At 32.9% G+C, this 23,218-nt stretch overlaps 1 protein-coding gene across 1 annotated transcript in view; it reads left to right on the forward strand.

Moving 5' to 3' along the window:
* Positions 1 to 23,218, forward strand: part of KCNH8 (potassium voltage-gated channel subfamily H member 8) — a 99,223-nt gene that overhangs the window by 21,184 nt on the left and 54,821 nt on the right. The window contains exons 3-6 of the mRNA XM_052692225.1: positions 2,492 to 2,619; positions 5,669 to 5,909; positions 17,665 to 17,822; positions 20,834 to 21,041. Coding sequence (XP_052548185.1) covers positions 2,492 to 2,619; positions 5,669 to 5,909; positions 17,665 to 17,822; positions 20,834 to 21,041 — 735 coding nt within the window. The remainder of the gene's footprint in view (positions 1 to 2,491; positions 2,620 to 5,668; positions 5,910 to 17,664; positions 17,823 to 20,833; positions 21,042 to 23,218) is intronic.

Consider the following 23,218-nt stretch of genomic DNA (forward strand, 5'->3'; position numbering starts at 1 on the left):
TGGTTGTATTCACTGGGTGTTTGTTTGTTTTTCCTAAAAACAGCAATGAAAAGACAAATAAATCTGTCAGACACCTAATAATTTTTAAGTATTAAGAAGAAACAGCTTTATATTCATAAAAATAAATAAACTGTCTTCTTCAGAATAGTGATCAGTAAACAGATATGGAACAGAGTGAAGGTTATTGATAATAATCACACACATATCGAAGATGCAGGCAATGAACAAAATAGTTTAGTAAGTATTAACATTACCTCTTTTCCTAAAGGCACTAAGAAGATCAGAAAGTAGGAGAAATCACAAAAATCATTAACTGATTTATGTTGTGAGTTATTGACATGCTCTAGTAATGGAATTGTCTAATTATATAATACCTACAAAGACAATTTGTATTCTTTGACTGTTAATACCATAAAAATCCTTTTCAGCTTAAAGGGAAAAACGATAGCAGTTTGTAATGAATTTTACACTTTCCTTTTCTATCCTTGCTTTGCTGTTTCTAGGAGTAGAGTGGATTTTGTTAGAGAAAAGATAGCATGAATATCTTACATACGGTGGAATCACTGTGATGAAAGTCACTTGCTGTGCAAAAAAATGTAGATATTTTGATTCTAAGTGCCTTATGCTCCACAATCCAGGTATGTTAATGAATAAAAGGTCTAGTAACTGGAATGTTAAACCTATGTAGGAGAAATCAGATCGGTCTAAACCAAAATATTATCAATCCAATGGCGTATAAAATGCAACTCTGAATTTAGGTGCTAGTAAGAACAAAGTTGATAGCATAAACCAATTGTTTGTCCATGACTTGAATGTTGTATGTTATTCTGGAAGAAGAAACTACTGAAATAACTGCCATAGCAACATAGCCCTGTATTACTGAGACTGCTAAAAATATTTGAAAAAACACAAATTGAAGGCACTGTGCCTGCTGTATGCAATGCAACTCAACATGGTTCTCATTCCATATCACCGAGGCTGTTGTATCTATCACCCACCAGCAAAGTCTACCTTGTGCTTTGTAGATTAAAGACCTGAAAGGCATTCAGTATGAGACACTGTGAGGACCAAGCCTTTGGTGGAAGAGTCTGGAAAATGTTGTCAGCCATAAACTAGGCAAGGATAATTTTTTGCTTTCTCAGTCTACTTGTATCATTTCTGAAGCATGTTTTATTGATTACTTCAGGAGGCAGCAGACTGAACTGAAGGGCTTTATCCGGAATGGTTGTCTAGGTCAAGAAACAAAAGAAAGAGAGACCTGCAGAAAGTTTCAAAAAGAATTTTAAATTGAAGCAGCAAAACTGTACTACAGCTATCCAAACCTATAGTAGTGACCTAATTCAACAGACTCAGCTGTTTTGTTCAGAGAAGCAGATAAAGTGTAAAATTACACTTTTTTTTTTTTTAATTTAGTTCATGTTTTATACAGTTTGATCATTAAGATATAACGTTTTTAAAAAATTCTATAATTATTTTCCAACCTTTTTTACCCTTCTTTGTTTCACTTTCGTTCTTTGGAGGCACAAAATAGAAATGGGAAATCTGCAGTAGGAAGTATGAAGCTTCTCCTTCCACTTTTGATAGTTTTCTTTTGAGTTTTAATTTTTGTTTTGCAGTGTATTTTTTATTTTTTTTTTTACCCTTTCTCTTATTTACTGACATAAAAAATCCTCATATGGATAGGGTTTTTCTATGTATTAATTGAAGCTTTCTTCATGGAGAAGTTTGGAAAGTTTGGTATTCTAACTTTTTCACTATTTATGCTTCTACTCTGAAGAGACAAAAAACACATCAATTTTCTAGAATTCAGATCTTTCATAGACAGGTTTCAAGATTTAGCTATTTTGCTTGTTATTTATTTCTGGCTGTACTAACTGTTTTTTCTTCCCTACCTAATTAATATGCATTGAACTGACTTTAATTAAACCTGTTTGACAGATAACTTATTTCTTTATTCTCATAATTTCTTTTTTTCAGAATAATGATGTATTGCAGAGTCACAGGAGTTGCTTTGAATTTACTGCTGTATAAGCAAGAAGAAAAAACATGATCTCATGATTTACAATTATAGATATCTGAATCGAGAGAAAAACCACAAAGCTTTCAAAGCAGTGCTCATTCTTTAATGGATTTCATGTCATCAAAAAACATGTCAAGTGATTATGCCTGTGATCGTGTGAAAAGAAAATTAGAAATCCAGAAGCCTCAAATTAAAAATTGCATATTACTACTAATAAGCAGCTTTTCAAGTTAACACATTCTGATATCGTGGTTTGTTTTAAAATGCAAAGCAATACAAAATTCTGCTTGTTTGTTTAGATTTTGTTTTGATTCTATGTTTTTTGTTTTGTTTTAAAAAATAAATCCAGCTGTTCCCCTCCCCCTCAATAAATAAATAAATAAATAAATAAATAAAATGAAAGTAGCTCAGTTTGCAAAGGTTGAAGTGCAGTTTCATGATGTTTCATGGACTCTTGCTTCTGTTCTACAGACAAATGGAAAGGAAGAGGACGAGCAGGGTCACATTTTGATTCAGCACGAAGACGAAGCAGAGCTGTCCTTTATCATATCTCTGGACACCTACAAAGAAGAGAGAAGAACAAATTAAAAATTAATAACGTAGGTGTGATTCTTCTTTTTTTTCAAACGTGCTTTGTACTGTCTTTTCTTTTTAAAAAAACAGACTATTAGAGGTCAGTAGATACCTGAAGATTACCTTAATCATAACTTTGACAAGATGAGTAAAGCATACTGAAGTTCATTTCTGTTTACTTCAGTACACTTTATGTGTCAATAATGCTTTTATTTATTTTACCTCAGGAACATCTCAATAATAATTTAATCAAACTGTTTCTCAAAAACAGTCTGTCTTAAAATCTCAGAACAGTATTTAGTTTCTTGTTTGTATTTCACTAGTATCAAAATGGTCTACTTCAAATCAGTTCCTATATTATTCACTTTGACATAAAAGTTTAAAATGTAAGTAAAAAGACAAAACGTGGGGAAGAATTCTAAGTTAAGGGAACTGAGATAATGAGATACATACAGTTTCAAAGTAGATCAAAGAAAAACAGTGTCCTGGCTCCATTTGCTGGCATGATCTCCTAACTGCGGAGAAAAATACTTGTTAAATGTGTTTAAAAATCTTTGATAGTCCCTTTTTATCTTGAGGAAAAAGCAGACCAAGTATATGTAATGTGATCACCCTGAAAAGCTGTTGGTCACCAAAATTAAGGAACAGTGCAGATACATTACCAAATTAGAAATTAATAGCAGAAAAGTCTTGGTTAGACTGAGAATATGAGAATACACAGAAGACAACACAACATACAACAGCATACTCTTCAACTGAGTGTAAATGTTAAATGTTAAAAGCTGTTGTAATAAAGAAATATGCTAAAAAAGATTAAATATTAAAAAAAATCTTACAAAATGTTTTAAAAATTTAAGTGTTAAATAAGTACAAGAATTTAAGAAAAAAAATACAAACTTTGGAAAATATGACCATAGCTCTGTGATTAAGAACAGACTGATACTAACAGCAATGTGAATTCAGTCCCTCTGATTCATGAATGAAGAAGGTAAAGATGTCAGTATTTCAAAAGAATCGCTCAAAGGAAAAAGATATGATAGACGAGGCAAATCCAATCAAGCGTGCAGCCATGCAGTTGTTGTTATGTTCGTTGTGAGTACCATTATGATCAGAAGTAATCTTAACTCACTGAATAAGTGACACTTGTCTTGTAAGTCTTCGTAACTGGAACAGAATTAAACAAGCGTAATGACAGGAAAAAAATTTATTAGTGAATAACAGCAGACTGTTGATGAAGCATATGCTGCTTTTCATCAGAGTAAGAGGTTCTGTTAAACCCCTAGTAAATGAAAGATAAACATTTATAAAATTTGTGAAGAGAAATGAAGTCTTTAACAGAGACCTTTGCTACTTTCACAATAAGGCCTCAGGACTCAGGAGGAAATGAGGCATTATCTCGCAGTGAAGGCAGACAAATTTTAAGTCTTATTATAATGAGTCTACATCAGTATTTTGTTTTAGATCAAGAGTGTAATTTTCAAGAAAATTAGATAGTTATTTCTACTAATTTTGCTTTGATTTATAAATGCCTCAGTGCTCATGAACTGTACTGATTCAGAGGAAACAAAACCAAGAGATCTTCTACAACTGCTAGCAGCTGTATAATCTACTGGACCAGGCTAGAGCTAGTCTGAAAATACTTTCTGACAGATCTAGAAGTATGTGTAGAAAGGATATTTTGCCTTCAGTACCATCTATTCCTTTCTATACCTTCATTCTTATTTTGTCCTCATGTACACAAAGCTTTAGCCTGTCTGACAGAAAACTGTTGCCATTTAGCGACAGTTCACCCAAGAGAAGAAGAAATACTTTGCTAGATTCACTCCCTAGAGTAAAAAATAATTTGCCAGATTCAGTCCCCTTCTGATTCAATGTAATTCATTCCTTATTAATCCTCTTCATGCCCCTAAATTCACAAAAGATATTTCATCTTCAGAAACATTTGTCTAAAGAAGTGTGAGTACCATGTAAAGAAGAAAAAGATTTTGTTAATGCTAGTATTGAGATAAGACAATAAAAAGTAGTGTCAAATGCACTTCTTTAGGGAGACTGTAAATTTTCAGTAATGTTTTATTTCTTTATGTACTTTTTCTCTAGGACCAGAGCATCATTTCAATGAACCTCAGAAGCTGAGTTTTTGTGACTAGTTTAATGGACCCTTGAGGTTCCTAAAATAAGTTACTGTGTCAAACTCTGTTGGAAAGCTAACTCATGTATCTATGAAGCTGTTATGCATCTTCATATATTGTCCAGCTAGTATAAGCAGCCCTAATTTCAGCTCAGAACAGAAAAAATATTTTTCACATGCCCCACTCTCTCAATTTGCCTTGAATGTATATGAGGTTCCTATAGTTGAAAAATTTGTAATCAATCACATTTATAGAAGCAGCTGTGATGATAATCTTATGCTTTAAAATATTTAGTATGACCTTTCTCATACAACCCGAAGGCAGCCCCAAGTGTATAAATCATGCATGTCAAATGTGAGTTGGAAGTAAATTCAAGCAACATTTGCTTGAAGAGTTAAATGAAATGGGCAACTAAAATGTAATATTACTTCCATAATTACTTCTCCATTTTTTATGATAGTGCTTTATGCCATGTCTTACAACCACTTTTCACATTTGAAAATAATGCTGCTTTCATTCTGAAAATGAGATATGTTTAATGTTATTTGAAGTGCAGGCCTGATTTTGTCTCACTTGTTCATAAATCTGTACTTAATAATCATTACCTACTTAAAATTTAGGTCTAGCTGACGCAGTTATATCCATTCAATTTTACTACAAATCACTGATTTACTAGATGATAAAATATTTCAGCATTTGGTACACAGAAAATACTTCTCCCAGGAAATAGGAAAAACTCAAAGAATGTGCCTAAGATTCACATATTGCACATATGTTAGTAGTTTTGAAAGTTATTTTACATCTTTAATTCTTGTATGCATTTGACCATCATATTTTTTTGCCCTATGTAGAAAAAAACAAACAAACAAACAAAACTACATTCGAAGAAATGTTGGCATGATCAAATTATTGCTTTGTCTCATATCATTGTTTTTTCTCTTTTCAGAATGTTTTTGTAGATAAACCAGCATTTCCAGAATACAAAGTTTCAGATGCAAAAAAATCCAAATTCATACTGTTGCATTTTAGCACTTTCAAAGCTGGCTGGGACTGGCTTATTTTACTGGCAACGTTTTATGTTGCTGTGACTGTACCTTACAATGTTTGCTTTATTGGCCATGATGAGCTGTCTACAACTCGAAGCACAACTGTCAGTGACATTGCAGTGGAAATTCTTTTTATCATTGGTAAGATATATTTGGAGCTTTTGGGGGGGTTGAGTTGAGTTGTTTTTCTGTTGTTTTATTGTTGTTGTTGTTGCTTGTTTTACTTCTAAGTTTTAATGCGATAGAGGAAATATACTTTCATGATTTGAAAATAAATGAATTTTAGTTGTATAATTTGAGAATTTATTTGAATTTTTGATTAACTGTTTATGTACATTAAATTGCTTCAGGTAGTCTTGCTATTTCTCAAAAAGTAGTTTGAACTTAATGTTCACAATCCTTCTCTTACCTTGTGGATGCCTAAGAGTTTTCTGAAACACCAATCACAGTTTGCCCGTGAATTACAATGAAGTTATTTATAACATATCTTTTTCTTATTTCAGTTTTGCAAGCACTTATACAAACACAGACTACAAGTTGAAAATCACTAATATTTTAAGATTAAAACTCTTATTACAGTAATGCCAATGTGCAGTGTTGATATTCTATACTGACACCTGGAATAACATTTAAGATGTTGCATCTTGGCATCTGATCCTTTCTCTAAACTTTTATTTCAGCGACCTTGTTTAATATTTATGCCTCCAATGAATTAAAAGGAAAACAAAGTGATGCCTAATAGCAAAGAAAGTTTGGCAGAGGAATTTTTTATTATCTTTTATTCATTTCTTTATGAATCTAGAAAAGAACCCCTGGCTAGGGTCACATAGATGTTGTATTTTCTGTTATTCTTTTACCACTAAATCACTGTTTGCTGTCACACTGACTATCAAATCTTTTGAAAATATGCAGGTGAAGAAGTCATTTGAAAGAAAAAAAAAAAAAAAGCAAAGCTGAACATGTCTTTCTTGAAAGTGAAAAGAATTGGGAAAGATTCTAATAGATAAAGAAAATAAATAAAATAATAAAATCTCCCTAATGTTTAACATTGTTTCCTATTTTACTTTTTTCTACTTTTTTTTCCTGAAAAAATGTGACAGCAATGTTACAATCTTCCCTAAGAAAACTGAAGTCTGAAAGTTAAATATTAAATATTAAGCAACAACTCTGATTGTCTTTAGTTTAACAGAAGCTTTTCTTATGAAAATTTTGAAGAGTTTATTTAATCTCTCTGTTTAATATAGACAGGAAAACCCACAGATACTTTGCTGATGGAACAATCAGATGTCAGGATGGATAAACATTTGTATTTTCTCCTTTTTATTGATTTGCAGTTATACTTATTGTGCAGTTTTCCTCTTTGTGCTCCCTATTACATCTTGGCTGACTCCCAAGTTAACGCAACTGATTCATATTGAATTACACAACAGTATTGCAGTAAGAAATCTGTGTTCTGCAACACAGATCACAGAGGATCAGTTTGTGTGCTGTGCACAAAGACCATATTTACACGTCCAGTGAGCCATAAATGACTCCATGTTACATTTTAAAGAATTCAATATGAAATTATTCTACTTGATCTACCTGGGAGTCTTTTTATGTTTATTAAAATCATAGACTCAAGGCTAAGATATTTTGCTAGTAGTTGTACTCTTAAACACACACAGGTGTAGATTACAAGTCTGTGCTATGAATGTGACTGTTAGAATCTGAGTATGAGAATTTAATATGGGCCTATCTAATTTATGTACTTTAGTGTTCATTTGTAGCAACACAGATGGTGTATTGCTCAGTGCAACTTTTTTTTGTTATATCCTTTGCAGTAAACAGAATTTTAGTAAGTCAAAATCCATAGTATCTCTGTGATCAATAAAATAGTTGGGTATGAAAAATGAAAGTAAGTTATTTTATCAGTTTTACTTGATATTTTCCAGTCAGACTGTTAGCTCCATCATCCAGGAAACCAAACTGTGCTTATAACTAAATAAATTTTTTAAAAATGTTGAAAATGTGAGAAAATATTTATTTGAATAGCTAATATTATTTGTAAGCCAACACTGCACTATAACGTAATAATTTTTCTCCTCCAGTTATACTAATGCCTTGATTTTTCCCAAATTAATTGTGGAAAAGGATTATGGAACATTCAGTAAAAGATCATACTGCATTTAAATCTCTGCATTAAATTTAAAGAAAATTGTGTATTTATAGTAATATCTCAGTGGTCCCTTCCATTAAAATATTGAATGAATGTCTAAGAACCAGAGTAACCGTATTAAAAGTGGTAAGATTAACAGTATGCATAATTTTAAACATAAGTTTCAGGGCATTGCTGCACTGCAGCTCTTCAAAAAGTTAATGAGAAGTGTTCAGTAAAACTATGACACTTCCATTTGAGTTGGTCAATGGGAAAATGCCTGAGGTTGGGTCCTTAGCTACTTTACAGCCCTGTAATCATTGCTTGAGTCATAATAGCTCTGTAATCATGGACTGAGCAGCAGGAGTCTATCTTCTCAGATTTCATTCAGATTTCTCAGAACATGGGATAATATTCTTTTTACTCATGCAACTTGCTTAAAATCTTATTTGGATTTGGAAGGCCCTACTTTTTACCTATGTTATCAAGGGAAGCAGAGCCATGACAATAAAAAGGAGAGATGTTGTCTGCACATCATTTTAAGGCAAGGAACAACATAGAGGCCTTTATGCAGAAGAATTTGAATAAATACACTGGCTAAAAATATATATTTTAGGCTTATCCAATATGCAATTCAGCATATGCATAAGCATGATAAAAACACATATGAAAGTGTTCATCTGATTTAGGGTACTTATCAGTAGTAGTATTGATCTGAATTAAATTATTTGTGAAAAAGGAATATACCTAGCTAGAGGTTTGACTGTCTTAAAGACCTCTAAAGAATAAACAGAAGATTAATAATAATTAAAACCTAGTACATGATGTCTTTGGGGAAGGTGTTGGAGATAGAATGTAATTAAAGCTTTTCAAAAAAAGTTAATATTATTAAGTTGAATTACAGCTTAAAGTATTTTTCACTTGATGTTTCCTGTATGTGCTAGTGTTTTGATAAGTTGGTGTGATGCATTGTTTGAACATACGCTTAGATCTCTTTCCCTTTGGAATATGTGCATGAAATATATTCCCTATGTAATATATATATTTAACATTCTCTTGTACGTGTATAATTTGATGCTGCTATCCTGTGATTAGAACTCTTTGATGGATTCATGCATCTTAAAATCATAAAGAGGAGGAGCGAAAGCCTTTTTAACATTAGTATATTTAATCAAATACTTAAAATAATTATCTTTTTGTTTCATTTGATGAGTGAGATTACCAGCTTTATGATAATATTTACTTTGAAGTTTCTTTCTCTCACTGACATAGGTGGTAGGTGGGTCCTCCATTTACAGGTAGTTATTTATGGGGCCTGAACAACAAAATTAACCATATTTCTAAGAATCAGAATAGAAAAAAATATAAGACAACCTAACTATCTATTCCACCTCTCTTCCCCACCACACACACAGCTTTTGTGAATTATCAGCTACTCTAGAAATGAGATTACAGGAGATTAGAAAATCTCTGTTGAACATCCTCATGAGTAAAGAGACCATACTGAAAACATAAAATCACAGGGATGAAAATCAAGGAAGTGGATTAAGGAGCATAACAACTCTTTATTTTTTAAGCTTATGGTCTTTTGGTCTGTTTCATGATACTGGGATTTGAGTTCCTGGGCTCTCAGTACACATAGCATTGCCAGTAAAACCTCAATTTTACTTTTTGTCACGCTTGTCATTCTGTGTGTCTCAGCATGGCTGCAGTCGTGGGTACAGCAACTTGTAACTGTGATATTGGCTTGAACACACCATGCCAGCACATTAACACTGACTGTACTGTACTCTTGGAAGGAATGACTTTTCTTTCTGCCATATCCATTCAAATCACTAATGCTTTCAGATTTTGATGTTAATGGATAATTTACCCAAGTAAAACAGTTCTGTCTTCAGTATCCCATTATCATCTACTGTAGGAACAAATAACAAGGAAGAGCAAATTGGTGTCTCAGCTACAGAAAGGTTTTGAAAACTAGTTCTGCTATGGACCATCATGCCAGAAAACAGATCTTGCTCCATTAAAATCTCTGAACATTTTGTCAATATGTCAGGCTGTACTAGAGCAAGGCTGAGAACATAAATCAGGGTGTTGCCATCGAGCAGAGACCACACCATTCCTCATACGCTGTTCAGTGATCAGCATATTAGTGTCCAATAATGAATAAAATCGTAGAAGAAACTTGACTGGTTATACACCTTATTCCAAACTCAGTTGTGAATGTTGCAAAGCATAATTTTTCAACTTTATGTAGCTCACAGTAAAAGAGAGGTGAAAAAATTATATTACCTAGCATTTTCTGTAATCAAAAAGAGTGCCATGAGAAGTTACTGAATCAGCTGACTAATCCTAAATTGCTATTTTGCTGTAGCTTGATGATACGTTTAATACCAGTAGGCTTTGTTTAAAAAAAAATCAAATCTAAGGAGAAAAATAGAATGTTGGCAGATAAAAACCAACTGTTTCAGGTAATGTAATCCTGTTTATTGGTAAAGTGGTTCAGCTGCCCTGCAAATAGTTTTATCATTGGGTTACCTCTTTTTTTTAAATTTTATTTTATAATAGGGATTAAAAACTGAGATTATACAAAACATATTTTAGAACTTTGCTTCTGAAATTGGAAAATTCTTAAAAACATCTTAAGGACTTATAGTTTGAATATTATTTTACAATTTTCACTTTTTTAATATCATCTAAGATTGCAACCTGCATTACACATTAAGTAGAACCTCTGGCTTTTTACACAGTCTTTCTTCTCTTCCTTGAGCAGCAGTATAAACTAGTACTTTCATACTACTGACTAAGTGTGCATGTGTATGAATTTTGTCATGGCAGAAATGCGTAAGAGAATGGTTTGTCAAAGAATGTGATTTCCTACTGAACTTTAATTCAAGAGTCACAAAATAGTGCAGTAGACCTACTGATCCACCCTAAGTTCCCAGCAAATTTATACCCAGCTATGAAATACGCTGGGGTGCTAGAACGTGGATTTTTATGAGGGGAAATGGAAATTCTGTCTGTAAAATATGATCACAAAAAGGAGAGTAAAATCATTAGAATTCTCAAATAAGGAAAGGAATAAGAATTTTTAGATAAATCACTATATTAACTTCAGAAATTTTGAAAGCATTATGATGACAGCAAATTTGAAAGACAGTAGGATGATTCTTCTCCATCCTTCTGAAGTTTACTCCTGTGGATGCAGTATGAGAGTTTAATTTGAGTAAAATAAATTAGGAATATCACCTTTATGCAGATTGAAATTTTTGAAGAAAAAAAATAACCGCCCTGTTTTTTCGTTTTGTAGGAGCTGATTTTCTTCAGTATTTCATTGTGATGTCACACATGTTTTAGAGATACTACATTTCATTTTATTGGATTTAAAAAAAAAAAAAAGAATATGTGCACACATTTTGCCAGTAACAGAAACAGTAGGCTCATGGCTAGTTAACCATGAGATCCAATCAGAAGATAAATCAGGGTCAGGATTTAAGTTCGAGGTTGATCATGCCAAAACCAAAAAGTTTTGTGATTTACAAGTCAGTGGTTATCTTCTCTGCATGCATGTTATGGACTTTAGTACCCAACAGGACTTCTCACTTACATTGCATGGGGTTGGTCAAAGAATTTGACCAGTCTCTGGGCTAGAGGGTAGCAGAAGTAGGATTGGAAAAGAAAAAAGGAGCTGAATCAACTGACATATGTGGTCAGTGGGTGTGAGGAGCAGAACTTTTGTTGGGCACAAGACCTGAGCAGCAATGGAGGTTAAACAGAGAAAGCAGCAGGCATAAGTCAGGAGACTGAGAAGATTGGGAGGTAAGAAATTTGGCTAAGGAGCCTGAGCAAGAACAGCTTTTATACGGGTGGTCACTGATTTGCCATTAATTTTTTCTTACTATGAAGCGATTCTGCATAATATGATGATGGAAATTGGAGCTAAAATAGCTGAGAAATATCTATTTAAATATTCGGGGGAAATAGTGGGGTGATGTGTTTGAAACCTGTTGACACGGGCAATTTTGAGTTGTCTCTGTGGAGTGCTGCCAGCACAGGTTCACCTTTGTACAGTGTCGCTCTATACTGACTTGCTGCTTTTTGGACTGAAGTATTTTGTTTCTGCTGTGCTCATCAACTCGTCCACACAGCAGCAAATTTGGGCAGGAGCCAAAGCCTGCAGCACAGGTTAGAACTGGCCGAAAGTGTAGGTTTTGTTTAACAAAATATATGTTTCTATGCTAAAACAAGACAGAAGTCTGTGGAATAAAAAGATATCTTGTTTTACGTATGAATTAAAGGTCCTTCTTATAGAGACTAGCATAGCCTAGACGTTATCTTGATCTTCAATTTGTGTGAAGTCTATTTTTTTGTTGTGTAATTGTAATTAATTTTGAATTATTCAGCTTAAAATAAGAACCTGGCTTTTGCCCTTATGAGAAAAAGAGAGGCTTTGTCCTCCCCTCCCTCTTTACATCAAATATTTTAATGTAAAGGTAATATTTTAAAAGTTGTAAAGAGATGAGTCAACCAATTATGCTATTATTAGATGTTACTCTTGCTTTTGTTTTAGGTAACTTTTTTAATGGTTTTGCTCATATCAGAGATATTATTTATGTCTCTTGTTCTGCTTTTCTGAGCACATGACATGATCCACGTATCTTGCAATATCATTTAAAATGATGTTTTTCTAAAGTAAATGGAAAAATTCAGTGAGATGACTTTGCTTCAGAAATATTTTTATACAGTAATAACGCTTACTAATAAATGGTTTGTTCATTAGTCTTCTGGCTTCAAGAAGGGAGACTAGTTCTCATACCAATCTGAAACAAATGTATCAAATACAGCTTTAAGTATGAAGCTTGCACAGGATGAAGTTGATTGTTACAGCATATGTATAGATAATATTTTGACATATCTTATAGAAAATTTTTGAACAAGTTAATCTCCAAAGTTATTACATTCACTTCATTTATGCTCAGTTCATCTCAGGGCATCCATAACAAAACTTCAACACTTACATTACTAAGGAAAACTGATAGTTCTGATGCTGTGGTGCTGTCTGGAATCTCCGAGGTGTTATATTATTGATACATTGAATTTCAAACTGTACTTTCATAGATTAATGTCATCTGTAGGTGGAAGCTAGTGCACAGTAAGCTATAACTTATTGAATATAAATGTTATATGCATGTTATATAAATATCATAAAATTCTTAAATAAATGTTATATATATATTAAATATTAAATGGGTATTTTCAGAGTAGGCTACTGTGCAGTTTGCTGATATTTAATCCTTATTGTCTCAATTTGCTCATTATCCTTGTTGCTTAAAGTTTTAATCATGAGAAAACAATAAAGAAGTAAAAAAAATGTTGATGCTCCACTTCTTAAACAGCAATTCCCAAAAGACTGAGGAATATATCATTCCTAAAACTAAAATCTTCTGGGCTAAAAGCTCATTTTTAAATTTCTGTTAAAGATTTTTTGTGCTTTTAGAAGTAGTTTAGCCTAAGAGTTCTTCCATCCACTTCCCCCTCTTCAGCTTCCTCATTTAGTCCTTTCACAGAGCAGTTAGGTTGTCAATAAAGTTGCCCAAAGAAACTCTTCATACCCACGTACAGCTTGCAAAGCTGTCAAGAAATAATAGACAGATCATACTTAGCTACTTCCCTCTGGACTTTTATTTAATGAATTGAATGCAGAAAGAAGCACTTGCCATTTTCTATTTGATTTTATGTATCTGTAAAAGTTATGTGGGACTGCTTTCCTAAATTGCTTTGAAAAGAAGGCAGAAATGCTGTACAGAAAATACTCTAATCTCTTCAGTCTTGAACAGTGAATTGCATATGTACATTGATAAGCCTTTGGTACGGGAATTTAAAGCAAGCATTTATCTCCTTTTCTGTTAAAGCTTTAGTTTTCTCACAAATACTCATGTGCGATAACTAAGCAAATCCATTTTTTAACCCTGGTAACTACAAAACGTATGTTTCTGAGTAATGAGAATGAGAAGTTTCACTTTTTTTTTTTTTTTTTTTTTTTTTATAGAGCTCATGTTGCCAGTTGGCAGAAAATGTAACATTTCTGTCTTATTTTTTAAAAAGCTCTGTAACTAGAACTACTGAGAAATACTTTAACTTGTGAAAAAATATCCCTATATTTCTTTCTTCCATATACAACTAAGTATACATTAATTAGTTATGCACGTGGTTGGTGCTGCCATGCTGATGCGTAAATGTGAACAGTGGGCAGCTGACTATACTGCACCCATGTGGAGCTGAATGGACATTTTTGCTCATTTTGAACCATATGAAATCATTCTACTTTCACATTTTAATACCATAAAAATAATTACAAAATATTTTTGTAGCTTCAAGAATGTATCTTAAAATGTAATCCAGTTTTAGCATGTAAGAACTCAATCTATGAAACCAAATAGTCTCATATTCGTGTCTAAGTCATTTTGTGGTAAGACTCTGCACTACACTTTGAAAAATGTGGATGTCCAATAAACTAACAAAACAATGAGAAACTATTCTGCAGTAATCAGCTAGTTTGATAGCTATATCCAGCAGACATAATTTTTATAGCAAAAGACAGCATTTTTATTTCACATCATTCACATTTTCACTCACTCATGGCATCAGTTTAACATTTATTTTTATTACTACATATTTAGAATATATGCCAGAATGATCTGTTCTACCATTTTCCTGTAGTAAAGAAAGCTTATGATTTCTAGAGTAACATTTTTAGGGTTCACTTTTATTTTTGGGTTTTTTTTTGTGTGTGTGTCTCCCTTTGCATTATTATCCTGGTAAATTGCTATATTGTTAACATTTCTCAAATTTCTTGAAGTTGTATCAGAAGATAATACTGGAGTTTCAATTTCATACTTGTAATCTTGACTGTCACTGAACTATTCTACCTTTAATGTACATTTGCTAAATTACTTTGTATCTTACAGTTTTGTGGAAGCTTTATAGTTTTGTTTCTAAAACTTACAGGATGTTTTTTTTCTTTAAAGATCTGAATATCAATATCTAAAATTTTTAATACTTCCAAGTGTGTACCATACATTATGTTTCAATTTCAAAGTGTAAATTTATGGTAAGGTCATATTTTCAAGATCCAAACAGTAACTGATCTTCAGATAAAAAGATAAAAACTCCATGTTAGCCAATTATTTTTTAAAGACATATAAGATCTTTTATTAGGCATGCAGAAAAGTGAGTATATATCTAAATTTAAAGGTACTTGCAATGCTTGTTTTTCATACTACACTGTACAAATATATTTTATTTTTCAGAAATTGCATCTCTTTTTGTAGACAAAATTGTCTTTAAAAAGAAATGGATATATGTTGTTTGTGTATATATCTTATAAATACTTTTATATATATATACAAGTATATATATATACATATCTTTTTGCTAAAGTGGAGGAAAACACCTGAATGTGGAAGACAGAATGAAATACAGCTGAAAAATAATTTCTCCATCCACACTGAAAAGCATAGAAGCAATACTTAAACTACCAAATTATTTCAGAACTGGAACTACTGGTTTTTGGGTTTTTTGGGGTTTTTTTTTGATTGTTTACAAAATTGCAAAATACATGTCAGAAACATCCTTTCTTTAATGATGAAAAATTAGTTTTTGAATAATCCTAATTAAAAAAATTGTGGCTCATTTAATTTTAGCTGCATATTTTATTAGTTCATTTTCAGTGTATATTTTCTATACAAGTGTATTTTTTATTTTTAAAGCTTTGTTTTTTTAAATAAAACAGGAAAAAAAATAATAAGGCTCACTTTTTTGTTTTCATTTTGCTGTCTGAGCAGAGTCTGTTAATTCATGCATACTGGTTTTTGCCATTGCATTGATTGACAATTGCAGAATAAATGGTATATCAGAAACTGGGTATTCATTCTCATGTACAGAGCAGGAAGTAATATTTTTAGGCTTGCAAAACAATCTAGAGATCAAAAAGTACAAGAAACAATAATCCTACTGCTACATATTTCTTAGTTCTGCCAAAATTTGGATTATAGTTAAAAATAATAATAATTTTTTTAGAAAGCAATATTAGTACTGTTACTGTTGGTCATGTTTATTTCTGAAGGGACAAAATTTAAGATATGCTTGAGTTTAGGACTTCATTAACCTTTTTCAGAAATGTGCTGAACTGGTGCAGCTTTAACCAGCAGACAGAAATTAGTTGTGAGGAAAGGAAATATCTACATCCAAAGAGAACCTCCTAAACCTATGAAATACTTTCATTCTGTCTTTGTTTCTGTTTACAAGGCATGCATTTTATTCCTATACCTTCATCTCCACTGGTGGGCAAGAAACTGGATTTGGCTTGTAGGTTTTTCTATTTGGCATTTCTGTTTTCCCTTTTTCAGAGGCTATAGAAAACATCTGCTTGGTGCAACAAACACTCCCCAGTCACCTGCACAGTCCTTGTTCCTTGTTCATGGTGAGGAGCCAGCTCTCAGCAGCTGCTGCCACCTCTATATAAGTGATGTGTAGAAGAAGCAGCTGAAAACATGCCTTCTTGTGAATCATCCTGCAGACAGAAACAAGTCAGTGCTGTCACTGCCGCCATGAACAGAGGCAGAGGGCACAAAGAATGCAGTTTCCTCTTTGTAACACTTAATAATAGGTTACATGGATTACAAATAACACAACTGACAAGCCTATTAAGTGCCGGATAAATATCTAGAAAGTTGTGCCATGAATTCAACAGTAAAGAAAGTCCACTGGTTTTCAGGCTGCCAAGAACATCACCTTGAAGCTTTTATATTATTGTGAGAAAAACAATTACACTCTGAATGTCTTCCTGACACATGGGATCACATCCTTTTCTTTTATTACATGGTCTTCAAGGCAAGATATTAGATTTTGCAAGGCAGTTGGCTAATTATCTTGCTTAAAACACCAGCCTTAATGGTTGGCTGCGCTCTTTTCTGACATTGTAAAAGTTTTAAAAGTAGTTCACACTAATATTGGTAGAAACTGGGTGCATAGCTTGAGGACAGATTATAGTCTTCATCTTGTAGGATGTGAAAATAAATGAGACTTTGTTGTCAAAAGCTGAACTTTTCTTTAATTGTTAATATGTTTTGGCAAGACTTCAAGACTATATCTTATATTGAGAGATGCTCATCTTGCAACATTAGATAAGAACATGCAAAATGCACAAACCATGAAGCAATTCATATCTCTTTTACAATCATGGTCATAACCAAAAAAACATTCTTTCAAATGAATTCAGCATTCGAACAAAAATTTCAACATTCAGCATGTCAACAAAAATTGTTTACTCTTGACATTATTTGTCATCTGTGCTGGACAGCTACCATGAAAAGAAAGTTTCAGTTGCACATTTTAAATAAAGTAATTCAATATTTTCTTTTTTTTTAAAAATAGGTTCTATGCACAACAAATATAACTTCATTTTTCATAAAAATACAGTTGGATACTGTATATACTGTACTTGGTGCTATTTAAAGAGCAATGCATTTTTTAATTCCAATTTCCTTTGAAATTAGTGAGATTTAAATGTTTTAAATCTTCTTTTGCAAAGAATAAACTTGTGAAACAATTGTATTAGCTCTATGTATTTGGACCTCTTACCAGAATATTGTATGGGCTTCTTAGGTATGCATAAAGAAAACAATAAATATTGGAGACTACTATCCCCAGGAGCAAAGAAATCACCGTCTCTGACTCTGTTCCTTCTTTGTCAAGCAGATATTATTCTAAATTTCCGAACAACATATGTCAGCAAATCTGGCCAAGTTATATTTGAAGCAAGATCTATTTGTATCCATTACGTGACTACCTGGTTTATAATTGATTTAATTGCTGCGCTTCCCTTTGATCTTCTTTATGCTTTCAACGTCACTGTGGTAAGTACAAACTATAATATTTTTTCAGAGGAGACTGTGTATGTGCTTTTTTTGTTGTTGTTTCTTCTTATTGTTGTTTGTTTTCCTTTGTTTTTCAAATCTGGAGGCTAAAACTTAATGAACTGAATTACATTTGTGTCTTTTGTTAATTGTTAACAAAAGTTAACAAAAGTTGTTAATCACTTTTCCTTGTTTTTAGACTTTATTAATTTAACAAACCGTTTCCTCATGTTTGTTCTCAGATTTTCATTCCATTGACTCTCAGATGTTGCCTTGAAAGAGCAGTGAGAAGATGCATCAGGGAGCTTCTCACTCTTTTGCTATTCAGGCCCAGCAAAAAGGCCTGCTCTTTAGGGGTGCTTTATATTCTCCAAGCTACGTAGAATTCTGTAAATGCCTATGTATATATAGCACATATGTATCACCCTTTCCTTGAAGATTTGTGTAGTTAGAGCATGTTCAAAGTAGTGAAGTGCATTAACAATCTTGGACATAGAAGTGAAACCATAAGAATTGTCCCTACTGCCTTTACGCCCCACAGGAATCCTGCACTATCACTAACTGGTGAACCTTCAGAGGCTTCAGTCATGTTCATTCCTAGCCTCAGTGACTGATTAGATTCTTGCTCCTCCCATCCCTGTGTTCATTGGATAGAAGGGAACCATGGAAATATGTACAATGCTGCTGAAATAAAATGGTTTTTAGTGTTAATAATAAAATAATAGAATCATACAACATTCTGAGCTGGAAAGTACCCACAAGGGTCATAGATTCCAATTTGTGTTTCCACATGGGAGCACCCAAAATTCAAACCATAATTCTAAGAACATTATCCAAATGTGTATTTCATCTCTGGTAAGCTTGCTGACCTCTTCCCTGGGAAGCTTGTATTCCTGATTTAATTTGCTTCTCTCTGAGTGATTAGTGGTGGTATAAAACAAAAAAAAAGTTTGTTTAGGAAAACTAGACAACCAAGCAGACAAAAAAGGATGAAAGACTGCCACTAGTACTTGAATGTATCACATTTTTTATTATTTCCTTTTTTCCTTTTTTTTTTTTTTTTTTTTTTTTTTTGCATAGGAGATGATGCTTTAAAGTAAACAACTCCCTTACTAGATATCAACTTTATTTCTCAACACTTCTCAGTATCAAAGAATGCCACGATTGAATTTTTTGTTGATTTTAGATAAAATTCTGACTCTGTCATTTTGACAGAAAAAGGTTAACCTACCTAGTCTGAAAGGATTAAGCAACTGGAAAATTTACATGGCTTTATGTCTGTGGACAGAGCAAAATCTACACAGACACAAGTATGAGCGCTGACTCCTCATTTTGTCTGTCTAAATTTATGACATAGAAAGGAAAGCTGGCTGATGGTATTTGAGGTCTTTCAATGACACATTAGGCACAATAGAAGCCGAGTTTTTGACATGACTAATGAGGAAATTCATTACAATTATGTATGATTAATTACATCTGTGTTCAAATTTATGAGCAAATTATTTTGGAATGAGGCAGACTTTAGGCATTAAAGTAAAGTGTCTACAATTTAAAAAATATATCTGATTTGCAGCTTATATACATAGGAATGTTTTTTTTAACTTAATAAAAATGGTTATAATTTAGTTATGGGTAATAACTTGTTGAGTGCACTTACTTTTTTAACAGTTCTTTTGATACTTCTTATCTGTAGGAAACTAGTTAATCTCACCTCAGATATCTTTGTGCTGCAACAGGATGTAGGCTCATATGCAAAGATGAGGGCTCCAATGTGAAAGTCACAGCATGTATATACCATCTATATATTTATCTGTATGTTACTGCAACACCTGTGAGTGTTGCTCATTAAGAAGGGCCCTTTCTACTGAGAGTACAACAAACAGAAAAATGGTAGTGAAAAAAATGGGTAGTGAAGAGTGCATGATGATTGGGAGAGGATTACTCCTGCACTAACAAAACTGTGTAAGTAAAAAAAGATTTAAAAAAATGAACTCTTAATTCTTGAGAGCAGAATGAAATCAATGATAAGTTAGATTTTCCTGAATAAGTATAAAATAATCTGTGTTACAAAATTTAGCGGTCAGATTGAACCTAGTTGTTAGCAAACACACGCCTGTGAAATTAAGATTTCAAATTATTAGTTTTGTTGGTAGCACTAAGAAAGTTTAGCTTCAGATTACTCTGGATTAGTACAAGAAAAAGATATTGATCTGTATGGGTCTTTACACTATTTTCAGAGAGCTGATTGAGGTTCTCAGGGAGTACAATGAGAATAAATGTCAAGTTTGATGTTATTTTTCTTTCTGTTTGTTGGTGTGTATATCAGTCAGGTATCTAGTAGGCATTAATACTAATATCTCATTAATGAAGTAAAAAGAAAAAACCCTTATTATTAATGGCAATTGTGCCTATTTAATTTTTGAAAAGTAAAAAAAATTTTGGATCCTTATCTGCATATTTTTTGCTAACACTTGCAAACAGCTGAAATGTAAGCCAAGTAAAGCTCATGCAAAGCTTCTGAGTCTTTGCTTCTCTTTTTGCTTCCTTTCTCTGCAAAACATCTGGTTTATCTTCTTGCCTCTTCCAAGTTTAATTATTAAGATGGTTTTATCTCACAGATAGTTGAGTTCTGCCTACTATTTGGCAACTAGCAAAAACTGAAAATTGTGAGTTTGAATATATTTATGTTGTAGCTTTGTATTGAAGTTGAACCTTCATCAATCTGATAATTTTGATATTCTTTTTTTTTCTAGAGCAGTGAAAGATCTGTTTTAGTACAAGTATTATTTTTTTTTTTAAGAAAACAAAAAAAAAGACATTACATTAAAAAGTCAGAAGGAAAAATCTCCTGATATTTCAAGCCTCTATGGTTAAATCAGAAGTAGTAAATATCTACGTGCACAACAAAAGTAAAAACTCAGATTTAGAGGGTAATTTCCTTTCACTGCAACAAGAGAAGTATGCAATAGATGGCAAGAGCTGACAAGTTGTTTTTCTTCTGGTTCTTCTAGGTTTCCCTTGTTCATCTCCTAAAGACAGTGCGATTGTTACGCCTCTTGCGTCTCCTTCAGAAGTTGGATCGTTACTCCCAGCACAGCACAATTGTTCTCACGCTTCTCATGTCCATGTTTGCCTTGCTTGCTCACTGGATGGCCTGCATTTGGTATGTCATTGGGAAAAGGGAGATGGAACAGAATAACCCCCTTACCTGGGACATAGGTAAGTTTTTTCTACCATATGCATAAGTAAGTGTATATGTGTGCACGTATACATATATATATGTGTGTAAACATATAAAAATATATGTATAAGCCTGGTTTTGTTTAACCATATACAATTACTTAATGTTGATTGCAGAGAAAATGAATTGCTTTAATCCTATAATTTTGATTACCAATCAAGTAAAGGACAAAAGATTGCACTAAAAAATATGGACTCAGTTTCACGTATAAATACCGTGCAATTTTTGTTTCTGAGGATTTTGAAAATTTGATTTCTAAGAAATCTTCTTTAAATTTTCAACTGAGAAACAAATTTCTCTCTACTTAGATAAGAAAGAACAATTCTTCCTCAATCTGTAAATATTGTGTGTTTAAACACTGTCTTTCTTTGGCATAGTTTCAATTAATTGATTTTAAGTGTGGAGGAATAATGGGAGTAGGAGATCTCCCTCATCTTCTACCCCTTTCCCTTCACCCCTTCCCCTCCCCCCATTCAAAATACTGAAAACAGTGAAATTTCCATGTTTGAAAAATCCAGAACCTAGGTAGAAAAAGGCTGGACAAGCTGTACAAATAATAGACAAGTTCATCTTTTTGCATGTTATGCAATTTTTGAGTAGAGAGATTCCCTTGTGAGTGCTGATTATTCTTTACTGTGCAGTGAAACAGACAGATCTTGAAAAGCCTTTCCATTAAAAACTCCCTCCAGAAATATTTTTTAGCTTATTTTCAATCTTTGCTATTTTTACATAGAATGGAAGATGTCTAACACTGCAGAGATGGAATTGAACCATTATATTGTATGTATGAAGTATGATCCACCATTCCTTCTGGTTTCTTTGAATATTCTAGCTTTACTGTGTAGATTTTAAACTTTTCAGATTATTTATAAAGGTTGTTGTTATTTCTAAAGGTTGTATCCAGGTGTGTTGGTACAGTGAGAAAACAATAAACTGTGTATAGGATCCTGATGTCACTAGTTCTGACATCCTGTTAAAGCTGTGTTGCCTGCTAGAGCAGATGATAATGCTCCACATCTTTCCATGTGGATAACTTGGCTTTACTGTAGAGGTGCATATCTTTTACTGTCTTTCTCAGATGGCATATCAATAATAGGCATCTCTTTTTACTTTCTGGTTCCTTGTGCTTTATCTTTTTGATTTTACTTACGTTTACCTTTCACTTAAAAATCCATAATGTGATAACAGAATCAGGAGGGGAAGCAAGACCAGCGATAAAATTAAATGAAGAAAAAATTAGATGAAGAAAGTCTTGCTAGGTTTCTTTGTACTGTTAAATACTAAAGGCACAATTAAATAATATATAAATAATTTAAATGATATAAGATATCTATGAGAGGAAAAGAGTGCATAAACAGTGTCTGATGGTGAGTCAGAATTTGCTAGTGGGAAAAATATTTGGTAAAATGATGCAAACACCTCTGACCAAAGGCTCAGTAAGATGCATTTGACTACAGTATCGCTTATTCTTCTCCTTTAGTTTCCTTCTTTCTTTTCTCTTAAACCTATTAAATATCATCTGATAAAGATAAGTCTGAAGGGAAAACGATAAATATGTTTAAAAAACTGAACTCAGATGAGGTGAGGATGCGGTGTCAGGATGAAGAAAAGAAGAAAGAAGATCCAATAAATATACCTCTCCAGTTTGCCCATACATTACTTAAAAGTTTGTGAAATCCTTTTATTCTTCTAGTTGGTTGTTTATTCCGCCTTGCCTTTATAAACCAGATCTGTGAACTGCTGAACTCCTCACACAGTGCAAACCTTTCAAAGAAAAGACGGCAACTGTAGGGGAGGATGCACAAAGAAATCCCACTGTGCAGAAATTGGGCAAATGCTGATAAAAGAAGAAAACAAATCTAGAAATAATAGTAATAAAAATGAAAGTGTTTTTGGTAAGAATAGTGAAGAAAAAAAAAAAAACCAACCCAAAAAACATGAACAGTTTATGTAGGTCATAAATGATAGACCATTTCAAAGCACTTGTTGCAGTCCCAAAGTTGAGTAAGGGCTTCATCCTCACTCCCCAGGTGGGCTGCTGGCAACACTCTCCATGTAGTTGCTTTCTGTTCCCTGAGCTCTTCATTTTAGGAAAATCTCCTCATCTCACCTGGGACTCTTGGCATTTATTGCAATAAAAATATTAACTTTCATC

This window comes from Tympanuchus pallidicinctus, unplaced genomic scaffold (genome assembly GCF_026119805.1).
Source record: "Tympanuchus pallidicinctus isolate F22 unplaced genomic scaffold, pur_lepc_1.0 scaffold3, whole genome shotgun sequence".
Classification (NCBI taxonomy): domain Eukaryota; kingdom Metazoa; phylum Chordata; class Aves; order Galliformes; family Phasianidae; genus Tympanuchus; species Tympanuchus pallidicinctus.